At 39.5% G+C, this 18,008-nt stretch overlaps 1 protein-coding gene across 16 annotated transcripts in view; it reads right to left on the bottom strand.

The window, feature by feature from the left end:
* ANKS1B (ankyrin repeat and sterile alpha motif domain containing 1B) overlaps window positions 1–18,008 on the bottom strand; it is a 1,163,439-nt gene that overhangs the window by 299,422 nt on the left and 846,009 nt on the right. For all 16 annotated transcript variants that reach the window (XM_060164617.1, XM_060164618.1, XM_060164622.1 and 13 more), the window contains one exon: window positions 14,667–14,819. In XM_060164617.1, coding sequence (XP_060020600.1) covers window positions 14,667–14,819 — 153 coding nt within the window. The remainder of the gene's footprint in view (window positions 1–14,666; window positions 14,820–18,008) is intronic.

The following is an 18,008-nucleotide window of genomic DNA, read 5'->3' as shown; positions in this document are numbered from 1 at the left end:
CCAGCCTCGTCCAACTCCTTTCAGGGTACAGGACACTTGTGAATGTGAAATAGGAAGGACTGGTGGCTTTTTTCAACAAACATCAACCAGTTCTTTTCCGACAGCACTTCATCTGTGTTTTAGTCAGCTCAGGCTACTATAACAAATTACCATAAACTGGGTGGCATAAACAACAGAAATTAATTTCGTACAGTTCTGGAGGCTGGATGGCTGAGATCAGGGTGCAGCGTGGTCGGGTTCTGGTAAGGGCCCTCTTTTGAGTTGCAGATGGCTGGCTTCTTGCTGTGTCCTCACACGATGGAGACAGCAAGCTAGTTCTCTGGTTTCTTCTTATTAGGACCCTAATCCCATTCATGAGGGCGCTGCCCTCACGATCTAATTACCTCCCAAAGGACCTGCCTACAAATACCATCACATTGGGATTAAGAGTTCAAGATATGAATCTGGGGGGGCACAAACATTCAATCCGTTGCAACCTGTAAAATGGGGTTGGCAACAGTGAGCATCTGATAGCATTAAGGTGAGATGAAATATCTCAATATATTTTAAGCACATTGCTTTACACATAAGCAACCTTAGGCCAGTCAGCAAATATTTATTTGCCACCTACTGTGTGTGAGGCACTGTTCTAGGAGCTGGGGATACAGGAGTGAACAAAATACATCCATAGTGGAGTTCATAGTGGTTAACAATCATGGTAATTAAGGCAGAGCCAGGATGCAAATCCTAGCAATTTAGCACCAGAGCCCACACTCTCCTTCATGACTGCATAGCGCCCCTTCTTCGCTGAGAGCGAGAAGGCGGATAACAAACCTGAGAGGATGTGTGAACCGAAAACCTGGACCTCCAGAATAAAGCCGCAGACGTGTACTTGGCGGCCATCTATCAGTACTTGAAGGTGCCAACTGAAGCTTTCCGTAGGTGATACCGTCCAAAAGCACAGCACTGGGGAAAGGAGATCTAAGGACAAAATCTTGAGCAAGATTGACTTTTAATGACGGGGAAGACAGAGGTACAAAAACTCCTATTATTGCTATTGTTGCTGTTATTCCCTGTGACTGTCTAAGCTACCTAAGGAACCACATTCAATTAAGAAGGTATCTGTTGCATTCCCACTTTGAACAAAGGGTCAGTGTGCAACAAGTGTCTGAGCAAGGCAAGAAATTGATTCTCCGTTAGACGAATACTTCAGTATTTAATTTTTTAAAATAATTTTGTTTGATGGTCAATTAATTCAACAATTTTCAGCTTCTTATAGCTCTAGCAAATCCATTATCATAGTGTGTTTATCATCTAAGTTATTATACTCTAGTTGTTGAATGTTGGTTGTCCACAAATTCTCCATACATTTAAGCCCTATCCAAATCTTTTTTTCCCCCTGTGGGCCCCACTAATCATTTCAGATTTTCTGAGACCGTTTTGATTTCACATATTCTGATTGGAGTCTTAGAAACAATAAGACCATCCAGAATTCTAAAATTCTCTCTTCTTTTCTCTAATCAAAACTTCTCTTTTGTGGTGGACTGATCGAACTAATGGTCTTAATTTTTCATCTGACTTGCATCCAAGGCATGTACTATGTGCATTTCGGCTTACTGTACCAAGAGGTGAAATATATCCTCCCCTTTCAACTTAATTCTCAGTTGGTCCCATAGCTTCCTTTGGCCAACTGTTGGCAGATATGAGGCAAGTGGAGGCCTGAAAACGTGCTTGCACGTTTTTGTTTCTCTCTTTGCTATAGGATGTGCCTGGGAGAGTAAGTTAGGGGATGGGGTACAAGAAGTAGAGCCGAGCTGCCCCGCTTGTCTCAGCTGAGACCATCCCAGGGGAGTTGACGCTCATACTCCAGCAGATCGGAGGCACCTGCCTGATGTGAGGGAGCCAGCTGGGATCAGAAAAAATTTCCAGCCAAGTCCAGCCTAAATTACTGACCCACAGACTCGTGAGTGAAACAAATGCTTATTGCTTTAAGCCACTGCATTTTCAGACAGTTTGTTGCACAGCACTGCTGTGGCAATGGATAATGGATAATGCTTCCCGTAAATTTTAGGCACTTGGAAGCTGCCCCTCCATTTCGCCTCCATTCAACAAAAATTGAGTGCTTTCTACTTGCAAAGCATTGTGCAAAATGCTTTACTACATTACTTTATCTAATCCTGACAACACTATTATCTAGAAGATAGATAATGTTATTACACAAAATTTAGATGCAAGGAAATTTAAGCTTAGAGAAAGTTAAGTGACTTGCCCAAGATGGTAAAATGATAAGAAATAGTTGGGAGTCAAAGCCCGGAAGCCTCTTTTTAGACCCTGTGCTTTTACCACTGCTGCTTGCCTTTTACTCTACTGGTTCCTCCACCTCACCTTATTTTTCTCCTGCCCACCTCCATCCCCTAATCAGGAAGAGACCCTGTGTTTCAACTTGGGATGCAAAGACCACTTTTATACTTAGCTCCCCTAAATACTACTCTTCTTACAGCCAATGTAAATGGTTATCTTCTCCATTAGTCTGGAAGTTCTTTTGAGGGTAAGGACTATAAAATGCTTATTACATTTTTTCCCCACAGCTTCTATGAAGTAGAATTTTAAAAAAGGTAATGATCCTATTCAAGTTTTAGGAAATCTAATTATCCCCCCTAAGCAATTAATACAAAATTAAGAAAGACTCTACTAGAGAATATGTATATATGTTTATGCAACACACACACACACACACACACACACACACACACACACACACACAAACACGCACACACATTTAAAGGGGCACTGTTATCCCAAACTAGTTTAATTGGTGGAATGCACAGTAGAGGGTTTTTCCCATTTTGTTAAACAATTTTAGATACATGGTGCTTGAATTTGGTGTTTGATGCCTACAAGAATAAAACTCTTCTGGTTCATGTTTTATTATACTAATATTAGAAAAATGAATTGATATAAAGCTGGCACTGAATAATTTGTTTTGCAGCGAGTTTCTGCATTTAAGAAACTGTTTTAGATTCAGTCACTGGCCCTGTACTTTAGGTATGCTGCCACCAGGTGGCGGCAGGGTGCCAGATATAAGGTCTGTACAGTAAGGAATTTACATGCTTTCAAGTTCAAGTTAACAGCTCTTTGCTTGAGTTCAAAAAAAATTTGAGACCACAGATAGCTAATTTAACATAATATATCTATTTATAAAATACCTAAACTTAAATTCTAAACCAACCTTAAACATCTTTAAAGCAGATGTAAATCCTACAAAATCACCTATCTCATCTCTCTTCTCCCTGGCTTTGAATTATTATTATAATGGGTAGATTCTAACATTAATCTTGTATACTTACTTTGGTGATAAATTAACCTTTATGATTTACTCTGAGTGTTTATATTTATTGTCAATCTCTTCCATGGCAGCTTGTATGTCAGGCTTCAAAATTCTAAACGGTTTTCTTCTAACAAAAAGACCTCTTTGGCTTTCCTTTCATCTCAGGAGGTAGAGGCTTATCTCTTCAGTATGATCTCAGATCTTCTCCCAAGGAAGACCCAAAGCATTTCTCCATCTGGATAGCATGAAAAGTGTTGCATTTGCATTTTGCACAGGGCTTTTTCCTTTTTTATTTTCTACACTGTAGAATAATTCATTAGAATATTCCCCCTCTCAAAGCTCCTAAAAAGCACAGAGCCAGTTTACAGTATTTACCTATTTAACTGCAATGCAAATGAATCTCCTTAGCAACAGGCTCTGCCCTAAATATCTCCAGAAAAGAGTTAAAGAAACAAAAGTCTTCATGTCATATTAGAAATCTGAGCAAAATACAGAATAAAAAATTAACTGACTTTATTATAATTAATGATACTATATATGGAAATGGAGCAGTTTCAACGTAAAGGAGATACTGAACTACTTCAAAACACAGTCAGAAGTGCCCACTCTTATGGATTGTCAAACTGAAACTTTGGAACAGATTCTAGAAGGGTTTAAGATTATGGATGATAGGTTGAGAATAAGTACATCCCTATCCTCTGAGCCACTACCCTGCTCTGCCCAAGGTTGTTTGTTTCAAGAATAAATAGAACTGGGTGGCTGAGAGTCAAGGACCAATGATATGTAGTTGGGGGAAAAAGGACACTAGCAATTCCATACCTAAGCATAGTCAGAAAAAAAAAGGTGGGATGGGGAAGGTTCTCTGCAGCTTTATCCTGCAGCTCCTACACAAAGCTCAGAGTCATTCCTGTCACATTCACCCACTCCAGGAGTGGAAATATTCTGAGCAGCACTAAGCAGTGCTGGGAGACTGAGAGGCTAAGGCAGAGGGAAGGGGTTGGAGTTGGGAGTGGTGGAAGAGAGAGGTTGAGCAGTGATTTCTAGAGGCCACAGTCTGCACAATAAACAGGGCGGCTGTCTGTGTTCTAACACGAGTGAGTACTGACAGCGAGAAGCAAATGGCAGCTAAGCTGTGAAAGCATGCTCCAAGGGAGCTGGCCAGCTCCCAGCCTAATGCTGGGAGAGAGAGAAAGAAAAAAATAGAGGCAAAAGAAAAATAGAACAGGGAGAGAAGAGAACGGGATGGATAATAAAAACTCTCATGTGATTTGAAGTCTCACAGGAAACCTATGAAGCCAGCGGAGCAGATATTATTATCTTCTATTTAAAAAGGAGAAACTGAGACCAAGTGTTGATAAGTGACTTTTTTATTGTCACATACTGAGTGGCAGATATAGGATTCAAAGTCAAGTGACCTGATTCTAAAATAAAGATGAAAGAAGAGAGGGTGCATTTGAAACACTGACACACACAGTCTGTCCTACCATTTACTTTATAAACAGTAAGTAACATTTTCAGATAACCAAGGCTTTGCCTTTTAAGGGTCAAACTGAAACAGTTTTAGCCACTATTGAAAGGCATTTCTGAAAGGTATTGTATTTGTCCTTGCCTCCCTTGAATACTGACTGTAATTTGCCCTCTTCTAGATACATGGGGTTATGATGATGGAAATTGACTCTATATTTATGGACTCCAAATTCAGGGACACCCTCAGGTTCTAAGGAGGCACACAGGTTTTACTGCTGTCATGCCTAATACATTCATGGCTAGAAATAGCTGTAGAGCTGACTCAGCTCCTATTTCCCTCACAGTCAGCCCTTCCTTCTTACGTGTGTCGGCTTCTGGCCCCAGCTTACTGCTTCTGATCATGTCATTCTCCTGATTAAAATCCTTTTAATGGCTCCCCACTGACTACAGCAGTGGTTTTCAACCCAGGCTACACATTAAAATCACCTGGGGAGCTTTTAAAACACTCCCAATGCCCAGATTCCACCACCAAAGGTTTTGACTCAGTTGTTTAGGTATGGGGCCCTAGCCTACAGGGATTAATGTAAGTAGCACGCACTGGGGCTTCTGGATTAACAAGGATTGGATTTATCTCCCCCCCACCTCCCCAATGCCCCTGCTCTCACCTGAAACTGAAAATGGAGACAAAATCTATGAAACACTACTTTTGGAATGAAGCAAATTGATATCTGAGAGATGAGAAACAGAGTGAACCCTAAAATTGTCCTAGTTTACCACCTTGAGAGAATTCTCAGGGCATTATGCAGGGAAGAAGAAGCCAGGGAGTCTGGAAGACTCTTTGAATTGAGAAGACGGAGGTGAGAGTCTAGGGAGACTAAAGTGGCTAGACTTTTCTGTATAGAGTACTAGAGAGGACAGAGGGCTGACCAGCACATGCATATGAGGAAACTATCTGAGGCCAGATTAAAAAAAAAAATGCCAGAAAAGATTAGTGGAAGTAGTATGTAGAGCTCAAACAGGGCTGATAGTAGTCTGGACTATTCAGACCGGGAAACCTGGAAATTCACAGGGCACTGTTAGAATACTCAGAAGCATCTTGCCTCAGGAGTGCAAAGAATAAGCCATAGACTAACTGATGCTCTGGTTTTGCCTAACAAATCTTAAAAGTAAGACCTGAAAGGATCAAAATATATCCAAGGAGCTTCTCTGTGTCTGATAATGGAGCTCAAGAATATTTATAGGAATACAAAAACATCCAGTACCTAACAAGGTAAAATTTGTTGACACCTGGCATGCAATACAAGTTACCAGGCATGCCAAGAACACTGAGGAGAAGAATCAATCAACTGAAACTGACCCCAAACCAACACAGATGTTAGAAGGCAAGGGCATTAAAACAGTTATTATAACCACATTCCTTATGTTCAACAAGTTAGAGAAAAGACTGAGAATGTTAAATAGAGACCTGAAAAATAAAGACTGAAGTCTAACTTCTGGAGATGAAAACTATAATCTCTGAGATTAAAAGTACACTGGATGTTAATAATGGCAGATTAGGTATCATAAGAAGAAAAGATAAGTGAACCTGACACAGCAATAGAAACTATCCAAATGAATCCCAGAGAGAAAAAATAATGAAAAAAAATAGAGTATTGGTGAGTTGTGGCCCAACTTTAAATGGCCTAATATACATGTGACTGAAGTTTCCAAAGGAGAGGAGAGAGAAGGCCAGGCAGAAAACAACATTTTAAGAAATAATGACCATGATGCAGCCAACAGGGAAAACAATTTAGAGGTTCCTCAAATATTTAAAAACAGGATTACCATATGATCTAGCAATCCTACTTTTAGGTATATATCCAAAAGAATTGAAAATAGGATCTCACGGAGATGTCTGTACACTGATGTTCATTGCAGCATTATCCATAATGGCCAAGGAGTAGAAGGAACCTAAATGTCTATCAACAGATGAATGGCTAAAGAAAATGTGGTATATACATTCAGCCTTAAAAAGAAGAAAATCCTGTCATATGCTATAAGGGTCCTGATGAAGAATACTTTGTAGCCTGTGGGGATGGGAGAAAAGGCTGGAATGCTGAGCTTGGCTTAGATCTGGGTAGTATGTTCAGGCACGGAATGTGGAAGGGTGGACGTGGCTTCTTCAGAGGAAATTTGAAATGCTTCTATTTTAATCAGGAGAAGAGTGAATGAAATCTGGGTGGGGAAAAAACAATGGGGTCTACTAAAATAACTTTTTTAAGGTAGAAATTTCTAGATACTCAGAACATGATTTTCTTTTTTGCACAGAGATGGGTCATTAATAGCTATAATCAGAGGGTTTCAGTTATTCATGAAATTAATTTGTTGCTGAGTGTCTAGACTGTCTCTTCAGGGCCAAATGCCTTGTTTACTTTCATTGTGTGTGTGTGTGTGTGTGTGTGTGTATGTTTACTAATTCCAGTATCAACACTTAGCAGTGCTTATTCAATAATATTAACCCCAAGGCACTGTAAGAATGCAAATTCACTTTAAATGCAAAAGAAAAGCTATAGTCCTTCCAATGAAGTTTTAGTGTTTAAGTGCATTTTATTGTGATGTAACTTTATCTCATTTTAGGTCAATGCTCCAAAGTTGAGAGCAGCATGATAGGTGCAGATACGCAAAACATGCTGAAAGATAGTGGAATCAATAATACCAGCCTTAGCCCATCATCAATCTCCATGCCATATGTGAAAGGGCTAAAAATCACTTGAAAGTGAGTATTTATTTGGAAGAGGATTGTTCATCTCATACGAGGAACGTAGAAGTGTGCTTCTTCCAAAACTTGGGCCAAGTGAGGCAAGCCTCTGGAGAGTCCTGCGAAGAGCTTGCAATTTAGATGCAGTGAGTGTGGGCGGTAGAGTCCAGGGGCTTTACCTGACACATAGTGTCTGAAAAAGTCTGAAGCCCAGAGGCGGTGTCTACCTGTCCCGAAGGCTTGTGAAGAGCCAGCTGTACCGTCTATGAGTGTAAATAAAATGCTTAAATCCACAGGTCGTACATAAAGTTTGCTCTACACTTGAACACTCATATCCAGTTATTTAGTTAAAGCCTTTGGCTTTGATTAAAGTTGTTAACATTTGAAGTGTTGACTAATGTAGCCTCCCTGGTGTGGAAATGTGAATATTCTTCTCATTTATTAATGTCCTATAGTGAAAGCATAACCTTTTACTTAAAATAATTGGTCTGGAAATGGAACTATAATATTCTTCTCCCCATTCCTCCCCTGCAATTTGTGAATTTGGTGATTATTCTTCTTGGTTGGGATTATAAGTTATCACTTGCATTTATCCAATACACACATATACAAACACACACTCACAGACACAATGCAAAAAAACTTCTGGGAGTAAATTTAATTTCAGTTATAGCAATGAGGGTAGGGCAGAGAAAAGTGTGACTTTATAATTCTGGTCATGAAATAAAAACATCAAAGCAAGTAATAAGTCTAAATTTGATGCTGATAGGACTATATTTCTACTGTATTTAAAGCAAATAAAGTCACACTATTGAAGATTTAACATAAAATTAGAATGTTAACTTTGAAAGTTTCTTAGTGTATCTCCAAGTGATTAGATTATCACAAAATTTCCCTGGGAAGGTAGAAATGGAATCAACAACATTGCAAAAGAAAAAACAAAAAAGAAATTTGACAGCCCTAAGCAAAAGAGTGATGTAAGTATAGTTTCAGCAGCTATTAGCAAGAAGCAAATGATATGCTCATCAATTTTCTGTTATAAAAATAAGCCCAAAGGATTTTCATGGGACACATATGGGTATTGCTACCTTAATTATTTTGTTTCTACCCAAAGGTATTTAAAACACAACCAACTGTCAGAGTTGGATTTTTAAAGATATTCCTGTACTTATGAGCAGAGATTTAAGAATGCACTGAAGACTGAACTTTATTTTGTTCTTCACCGGCTACTTTTATCATTATCAATATTGTAGGAGATCATAAGCCTGGACTAGAATTATTTCCTTGGTAAAAAATGAATGATAAAACTAATGGGAAATTAACAATGTGTTCTACATTGATGTTCACAGATGTATAAATTGGACAGTGTTCAAATTTATTTCATCTAATCAAAATCCCCTTATTAGGTACACAGTGATAAAATAAATTAATGTTTTTCATAATTGCAATACGTTTTTGTTGTTGTTTAGGAAAGGGATTATTTCATGGAGATTATAATTATCCATACCTACTTCATGCAGAAAATGTGTAGCCCTTTTATTTAAAATTTCCCCCTGGCAGAGCTGTAGAGATTTTTCAATAGCAGTAAAAACTGTTGTGTAAACTTGGTAATACCATATGGAAGGCCTGAGTAACCTTCTGAGTAAAAAAAAAAAAAAAAAAAAAAAAAAAAAAAAAAAAAAAAATTCATGTACTTATGCACTGCTAACTAGTTTTTAATTCTAACAAGCCTTTGGAGAGGACTATAATTCAGGCTAGAGATTCACCCAGCTAGCATCTGCAGAGGGAAACATTTGCCTGACAATCTCTCTCAATATTCATACAACACTAAAATATCAATACAAAAGTGAAAGTAATGTTAAATATGTTATTCTTGGTCATGGCAGACACAGGGGTAAAACAGAGCTATTGATGAAACGTCAGCTTCTGAATATGAAGCATAGATTAGGGAATATGGGAAACAATAATTGGCAAAGACTTCATTTTCTAAGTCTAGACCACACAGCCCTGTAAAACTGGCAATACTTTATGTCTTAAAAGTTTATGCTTGATTTCCACTGCTGACAATGCTGCTATTAAGATATGAGATCTCCCTTTTTGACCCACCTCCTAGAGAAATGGAAATAAAAACAAAAATAAACAAATGGGACCCAATGAAACTTAAAAGCTTTTGCACACCAAAGGAAACCACAAACAAGACGAAAAGACAACCCTCAGAATGGGAGAAAATATTTGCAGACGAAGCAATGGACAAAGGATTCATCTCCAAAATATACAAGCAGCTCATGAAGCTCAATATCTAAAAAACAAACAACTCAATCAAAGAATGGGCAGAAGACGTAAATAGACATTTCTCCAAAGAAGATACACAGATTGCCAACAAACACATGAAAGGATGCTCAACATCACTAATCATTAGAGAAATGCAAATCAAAACTACAATGAGGTAGTTGTCACACCGGTCAGAATGGCCATCATCAAAAAATCTACAAGCAGTAAATGCTGGAGAGGGTGTGGAGAAAAGGGAACCCTCTTGCACGTTGGTGGGAATGTAAATTGATACAGCCACTATGGAGAACAGTATGGAGGTTCCTTAAAAAAATAAAAATAGAACTACCATACGACCCCACAATTCCGTTCCTGGACATGTATCTGGAGAAAACCATAATTCAAAAAGAGTCATGTACCACAATATTCATTGCAGCACTATTTACAGTAGCCAGGACATGGAAGCAACCTAAGTGTCCACTGACAGATGAATGGATAAAGAAGATGTGGCACATATATACAATGGAATATTACTCAGCCATAAAAAGAAATGTAATTGAGTTATGTGTAGTGAGGTGGATGGACTTAGAGTCTGTCATACACAGTGAAGTACGTCAGAAACAGAAAAACAAATACCGTATGCTAATGCATATATATGAAATCTAAAAAAAAATGGTCATGAAGAACCTAGGGGCAAGATGGGAATAAAGACACAGACCTACTAGAGAATCGACTTGAGGATATGGGGAGGGGGAAGGGTAAGCTGGGACAAAATGAGACAGTGGCATGGACATATATACACTACCAAATGTAAAATAGATAGCTAGTGGGAAGCAGCCGCATAGCACAGGGAGACCAGCTGGGTGCTTTGTGACCACCTAGAGGGGTGGGATAGGGAGGGTGGGAGGGAGACGCAAGAGGGAGGGGATATGGGGATATATGTATACGTATAGCTGATTCACTTTGTTATACAGCAGAAACTAACACAACAATGTAAAGCAATTATACTCCGATAAAGATGTTAAAAAAAAAAAGATATGAGATCTCCACTACTCTCTCCTATTCCTAAACTTTGGGTAGCTTTGTGACTAAAACCTTTACTAGGTTATTCAAATAACCTTGTTTTTCAAAGGCATTAATGTGCTCCACCAAGAAAAAGATCTTTGGGGACTTTCGGAAAGATTACAATTTCAAATGTATTCGTACTTTTCAAGTCACAACTTTGTGTAGTTTTCATTTCTTCATGAAAATACTTTGAATAATTTATACTCAATGTGAATGTATTATTAGTTGTTTAATATCAAGAATAATACCATGTGAAATTGGAGGCTTAGTCAATACGATTTAATGATGCTGAAGTAATTTGTAATTACATCAGCAGTCAGTCTTCTCATCCTCTCTTCTCCTCAGTAGACCTCTATATCAAAGACAGCCTCCACCTGCACTTCTCTCTTCACTCTACATAGAATAGAAGTTATTGGAGCCATTGGGTTTCCTTAAAACTAGCCACTCATTACAAAGGTTCAAGATGGGACTTGCCCTAAAAGGCTTTGCCCTAAATCAAAGTGACCGTACATTCCTTTCTGGCTGTAAAAAATAAATTATGGGTACTTAATACAGAATTGCTGGGCCCATATATTATACATGAGATTATCTTACATTTGGGTACTTTCTCTCACTAGTCGGGATAAATGAAGTCTTGAATTTGAGACCAGTCAAAAGCATCGTCAGCCAGGAGGTATACATGGTGCCTATCTCTCATTTTAAAACCCAACAGCCCTAAACCATCAAATGAACTACTCTGTAGCAGATCTAAAGGGCGTAAAAATTTTGTTCTCTGATTTCCAAGTCTAAAGGTACAGATAGTTTGTCCATAATACGTATATTTATGGAGTTAAATGACTTGCAAAGCCTCCTCAAGAGTGTGAATTTGCCCATAAATTCATCACAAACTTTAAATTCCATCAGTTCACTTTAAGGAAAATATACTGGGTTGGTATTAGATGCAGATGTTGTACTCCAGGCCCAAGGAATTTGGCCTCAAGGTCTAAAACACAATGACTATATTTTCCGATTCTGATAGAATGCTTGTGACAGGTACTTCTCTCCAGATTGGAGTCAGATTGTATTACAGCAAAAGTACCTTCAAGAGTTAGTAAGGGTGGGGCTTCCCTGGTGGTGCAGTGGTTAAGAATCTGCCTGCCAATGCAGGGGACACGGGTTCGAGCCCTGGTCCAGGAAGATCCCACATGCCACGGAGCAACTAAGCCCGTGTGCCACAACTACTGAGCCTGTGCACCACAACTACTGAAGCCTGCACGCCTAGAGCCCATGCTCCGCAACACGAGAAGCCACCGCAATGAGAAGCCCGCACACCACAATGAAGAGCAGCCACCGCTCGCCGCAACTAGAGAAAAGCCCGCGTACGGCAACAAAGACCCAATGCAGCCAAAAAAAAGAAAACAAGAGTTACTATGGGTGGACAGACTCTAGGTCCATCCACCTCACTACAAATAACTGGGAGGGAGATGCAAGACGGAGGGGATATGGGGATATATGTATACATACAGCTGATTCACTTTGTTACACAGCAGAAACTAACACATTGTAAAGCAATTATACTCCAATAAAGATGTTAAAAAAAAAAGAACCAAATGGAATTCTAGAACTGAAAAACAAAACAAACAAACAAAAAAGAGTTAGTATGGGTGGAAAAGGCCATTGTTCTGTCCCAGCTCAAGGCTGGTTAGCCTTGTGGGTAGTGATTTAATGCCCTGAGGCTTGGCATTAAACATGGGGCCTTACGGCATCACTGCCCTGCAGTCACTGCAGTCATCCACAAGGCCTGACCACAGTGACTGAACAGGCATCTCTAGGCTGCTGGTACACATAGCACTGGGGAAAAGTGTGGGTCCAAGCCCACACCTTAAATGTTAGCCTCAGTACTTGAATTTTGAGAGACATATAGTCTTATTTTAATGATCCTTGCTTCAATGAAAACATTTGATAATATAGTTCTATTGGAATCTGTTCTTTTCAATGAGGGATTACTGGTAATGCTAGTTGAGTGACTCATGTGCTATCTATCCAAAGTATTCATTCTTCAGTGCAGAGCGCTGTTATTCAGCTGTTACATAGAGATATTTATCATTGACTAGAAAGCAACTTAGTTGGAAGTATGTTTGTTTGATCTGTGGAAGATCCCCCTTTAATAAATGGCTAAGAGTAGCCATAAAATGAGTGTCGAGTTCTCAGTGGGAAACTAAAATCTCCTTGATGCAACTAAAAAGCAATACAGTTTCAGTTGCTTCCACTCAGACTAACAACAAAATTAATCAGAGGCTTTTTAGTGAGATAGTGAGTTCCTTCTGAAATAATGAAAGCTTTTGTGAAAGGATAAGAACAGAAAGCTAAGAGTAGCTGATGGCAAATTAGAAGAAGAAGCCAAGAATTTTCTCCATTTGAAGTGATTTTTAGATTAAAGTTTTTATAGATGTTCCAGAAAAGATACTATTTTTAAGACAGACTTTTAAAGCAAAGAATAGTTACTACTAATTAACCATAATTTAAAATAATTAATGACATTCAGTACATAGAGACTGGACTTTTGGAGAGAAAATATCATAAAGACTAGAACAGAGTGCTTTTGAACCAGCAGAAATGTATATTCGCTTTGTCTTTCAGTTCATTAATGCTTTTTTTTCAGTTACTAGAATATAAAACTTAAGTCTAAGAAATCCTCTGAAAGATTAAATGATTTCTCACTTTTGAAAAGAAATGTTCATGATACCAAATAAAATATGAAGGCATGATAATTAGGCTATCTTTTCATCTCTTTCATTCCTTTATGCCATTAGAAATAAAAGAGCAGTAAAAATAAAATGAGAAAATGATCAGTATCAAAATCAGTTAAACAGGGCTTCCCTGGTGGCGCAGTGGTTAAGAATCCTCCTGCCAATGCAGGGGACATGGATTCGGGCCCTGGTCCGGGAAGATCCCACATGCCTTGGGGCAACTGGGCCCGTGTGCCACAACTACTGAGCCTGTGCTCTAGAGCCGGCGAGCCACAACTACTGAGCCTGCGAGCCACAACTACTGAAGCCTGCGTGCCTAGAGCCTGTGCTCCGCAACGGGAGAGGCCACCGCAGTGAGAGGCCCATGCGCCACAGCGAGGAGTGGCCCCTGCTTGCTGCAACTGGAGGGAGCCCGCACACAGCAACGGGGACCCAACGCAGCCAAAAATAAAATAAATAAATTTATAAAGAAAAAAAGCAGTTAAACAGATTTGGTTGATCTCTTTGGGCTCAAATACATGGCAACATATATTGGCCAGTTTTTATAGAAAATCTATGCCAAGTGTATGAATAAAACAAACAATTTAAGATTAGGTATAAGCCCTGGAAAATAAAATGTTGATATTACGGCAGCTTATAAAATAAGAAAAAAGTCCCTTCAAGTTTGGGGTTTATATATGCAGTTAAGGAATAGAGACAAGGAAACATAACAGAGATAAAAAACTAAAAATGATGACTTTAATCTTTAAAAATGAATAAGAGCAAAGAATAGAATGAGAGCCTATTTGTTATCATGTTCATATCCTAAAGTGACAAAATTTCCTAAAACGGAAAGCCTGAAACTGCTTGGAAGTTTTTCTGAAATAATGTAAAACACCCTGAGAGTCCTCTTAGTTCCCACACCAAAACTTCAAGAGACAATGATTGTAGAGCTTGACTAGAATCAGAGAGACATATATTCAAAACAGAAGGCATACCTGTAAATCCTTGTTGGATGTCCAAAGAGTCACAAAGAAAGAAAAAATTACCCACCTATTACCATAGGAATTATCAAGTGTTGAATCGTTAAGGTGTCTTTAAGAGACCAACTTACATTAATAAGTTCAACCTCCCAGATTTTTTTCAACAGGTCCATCGATGTATAGCCATTAATCAGAAAGGCTTTGGTGTAGTCACCTAGTTCAATGGAATCCAGCCACTCAGCAACAGATGTGGGATGGTAGCCATCATGGCCAATGGGTCTCATCTGTAATTAGAAAATCACGTTAGGATTAATTTAAGCTGTTTACTTTGTGTTCCAACAGCAGAATGCATCTTGGAAATTTACCTGATATGAAGCAACAGATCTTTCTGGATAAGAAAATAAGTAAACCCAAAATACTTTATGCACAATTCTAAATTATTAATAATTTCACGCTCAATTAGTTTTCAAAAATGCACCCAGAAATTTCCAATTTAGCTGCTAAATCAGCTCCATATTTGAGAGAACTAAATATGTCAAACTTCTGTTGCAGACATTATTGGCATTCTGTTGGACGGAATTTAAAATGATGTCAGTCGAGCAGTTTTAAATTCAGTGCTGAAGGCACAGGGAACTGCACTCCCAAAATGTAGATGATAATTCTCATATGCACAACATCAAAGCATGTGAAAATACTGCATGACTTAAACATCCAAAGGAATTCATGCTTATGCAAGACATGTACTGTAGGTAGTGCAAACATGCTGGAGAAACATACTGCTGTGGTAAGCCAGTAAAGAAGAGGCTTTTGGGTGTTTAAGGACCATGTGTTCTACATAGACCCTACAGTATGTTAGACAAGAATAGAGAACTCGCTGGCAGACAGATTCCTATTTTTTGTCAGCTATATAAAGATTTATTTTTTTACTTTAGGAGAACAAAGAAGTGTGACAGCAACATAATGTTTCTGAGTTTAAATTGGAGTGTGAAAGTAATTTAAGCAAGAGAAACTTCTGGCATTAAAATTTTGTATGGATTATTCTAGTCTTTTGGTTTTTATTTGAAATTTTAGTTGAATTTGCAGTTCTTGGTTTTCGAAGTAACTCACTTCTAAGACGTGTGCTGCTCTGCATGTCCTACCATAACATCTAATACTTCAGTTATTAAGGACGGCTGGCACCTCATCAACTTGATGTGATCCTTCAGTGAAATTCATGATGGGAACAGCAAAACCGGCAAAATACAACATAGATTTTCCTCTTCCTTCAGATTCAAGGAGATAAATATTAACGGAAATCTACATGATTCTGATTTGTGAGCAGAGAAAAGATTAGTCTGGGCATCAGGGATGCAGATGTTAATCTCAAACATGTCAGGCTTTCTGCCACTATGCAGTGTTCTCACTTTTGAGATTCTCCTTACTCCTTTTTCTTGGAGGGGGGTGCAAAGTGTTTATTAGGGATCAACATCTGCGGAAGGAGGGATGAGGAAGCAAAAGAGGGGCCGAACTGTGATGGGGCTTGATGGCACCTCTGTGAGCCATCTGGGGAGCTTTGGCACAGTTCAGGCTAGTAGAGTGTCCCGGGCAGGGCGGATATGAACAGGCCTTTGTGATCTGCCTCTCTGTCACTGGATGTTGCTGCCTGGGAGTAGCGTGCTCTGGTGAGGGCTCTCTGCTGTGGAGGCAGACCCTGAAGATGCTGATTGCTGGAGGCTGTCTGCTGACCACTCTCCCTGATGCTGGGCAAGTCCTTCCTTGAAGGGAGTTACAGGTGGTACATTGCCATGTCTTCCAGAATACCCGGGATCTCGATGCACCAAATGTTACTACATTTGGCTTTTGCCTTTCACTCTGTACCCACTCACTCATTCACATGCACACAACACTTATTTTTTAAATTTTAGGTGAACCATTGGAAAGACATTTCTCCTGAACCATTTGCGGACATCATGAAACTTCATCCCCTGATACTCCAGGAGCATCTCCCGAGAACAAGAACATTCTCCGACACAGTCACAGTATCATCACCCTCAATAAATCTAACATTGATAAAATTACGTTACCTAATATATAGTCCATATTAACATTCCCCAAATGTCCCCAAAATGTCATCTGTAGCTGTTTTTTTTTCCTAGCCATGAGCAATCAAAGGGCAAGGCAATTATATTTTCAAGTATCTCTTCTATCTTTTTTTTTTTTCTCTCTTTTCTTCTTCTGGGATGGTATTTACTCCTTTTTTTTTTAAAATTTATTTACTTTTTTAAATTTGTGGTACGCGGGCCTCTCACTGTTGTGGCCTCTCCCTTTGCGGAGCACAGGCTCTGGACGCGCAGGCTCAGCAGCCATGGCTCACAGGCCCAGCCGCTCCGCGGTATGTGGGATCTTCCCGGACTGGAGCACGAACCCGTGTCCCCTGCATCGGCAGGCAGACTCTCAACCACTGTGCCACCAGGGAAGCCCTACTCCTTCATTTTTAAGTTCCCTTTTCTCCTTTTCTCTTTCCTACTGCTCCACTCTCCAATCCATTTTCCATTTTGAGGTTGAAATGTCCTCTGTTTTAATATTGCCATGTAATTCATTATTTTGCATTGGGGTCTGAACTACATCAGACTTTTGTATTTCATTCTTACATTGACTGACTCATTTTAGCTACTCATTAAATGTTTGTTCCCATAACACTTAACTCAGTGTTTATTACACAGTAGTTACAAATGTAAATGACACCTCAGGAGTTGCAAAATGAAGTTTTGGCAGCAGTTACAAATAACCGGATACTATATATATGTGTAAAACTGGCAACTAGGACCCAAAGCAGAAGCTCAAAGGTATCAAATACTTTCATATTCTACAGAGAATTACAAAAATATTGGGGCCAGGGGCATTCTCCAGGACTTATTAAGAGGTGGTTGAACCAACTCTGCTACCTTGAATAATCACCCCAGCCTTAGGAAACTCCCTGGCTGTCCCAGTTGACACAAGGAAACAACTGGAGAAAGGGGAAGAAGGAAGGAAGAGAGACTCATTAGCTTTGAAATTAATAGCCTGGCAGGGAGGTCTTGCTGTTAGCCATCCAAGAAGCTGATCACCCCAGCAGTGGATACTGGGAACGACCTTAGAGAATCTTGATGAATCAAGCTGGGGTAGAGTCAGATGTCCCACACCAGAGAACTGTGCAGTAGGGTCCCCACAGGTCACCCCAAGCATTCATACTCCATTCCTTTAAGAGAGCAGCCGGCGGCCACCTGCCACACAGAGGTTGCTGGTGATCAGCGTTAGCCAAAGAACAATGACGGGAAACTCACCAGAGCTCTGCAAACCAAACCCAGTCAAGTGTAAGGAAGTATGCCTTCCCCCCAGTCTCTCCTTCTCTAGCACTAGGGAACTTAGAATCAGAAAAGAGAGAGGTACCAGTCCCTTGGCAGAAGCCTGAAATGGGGTAGGGGTGGGGGGAGAAAATAAAACTGGAGGCTTAA

Source organism: Lagenorhynchus albirostris, chromosome 11 (genome assembly GCF_949774975.1).
Source record: "Lagenorhynchus albirostris chromosome 11, mLagAlb1.1, whole genome shotgun sequence".
Taxonomy (NCBI): domain Eukaryota; kingdom Metazoa; phylum Chordata; class Mammalia; order Artiodactyla; family Delphinidae; genus Lagenorhynchus; species Lagenorhynchus albirostris.
The sequence above is the reverse complement of the archived record's forward strand: the minus strand, read 5'-3'. Positions and strand labels throughout refer to the sequence as shown.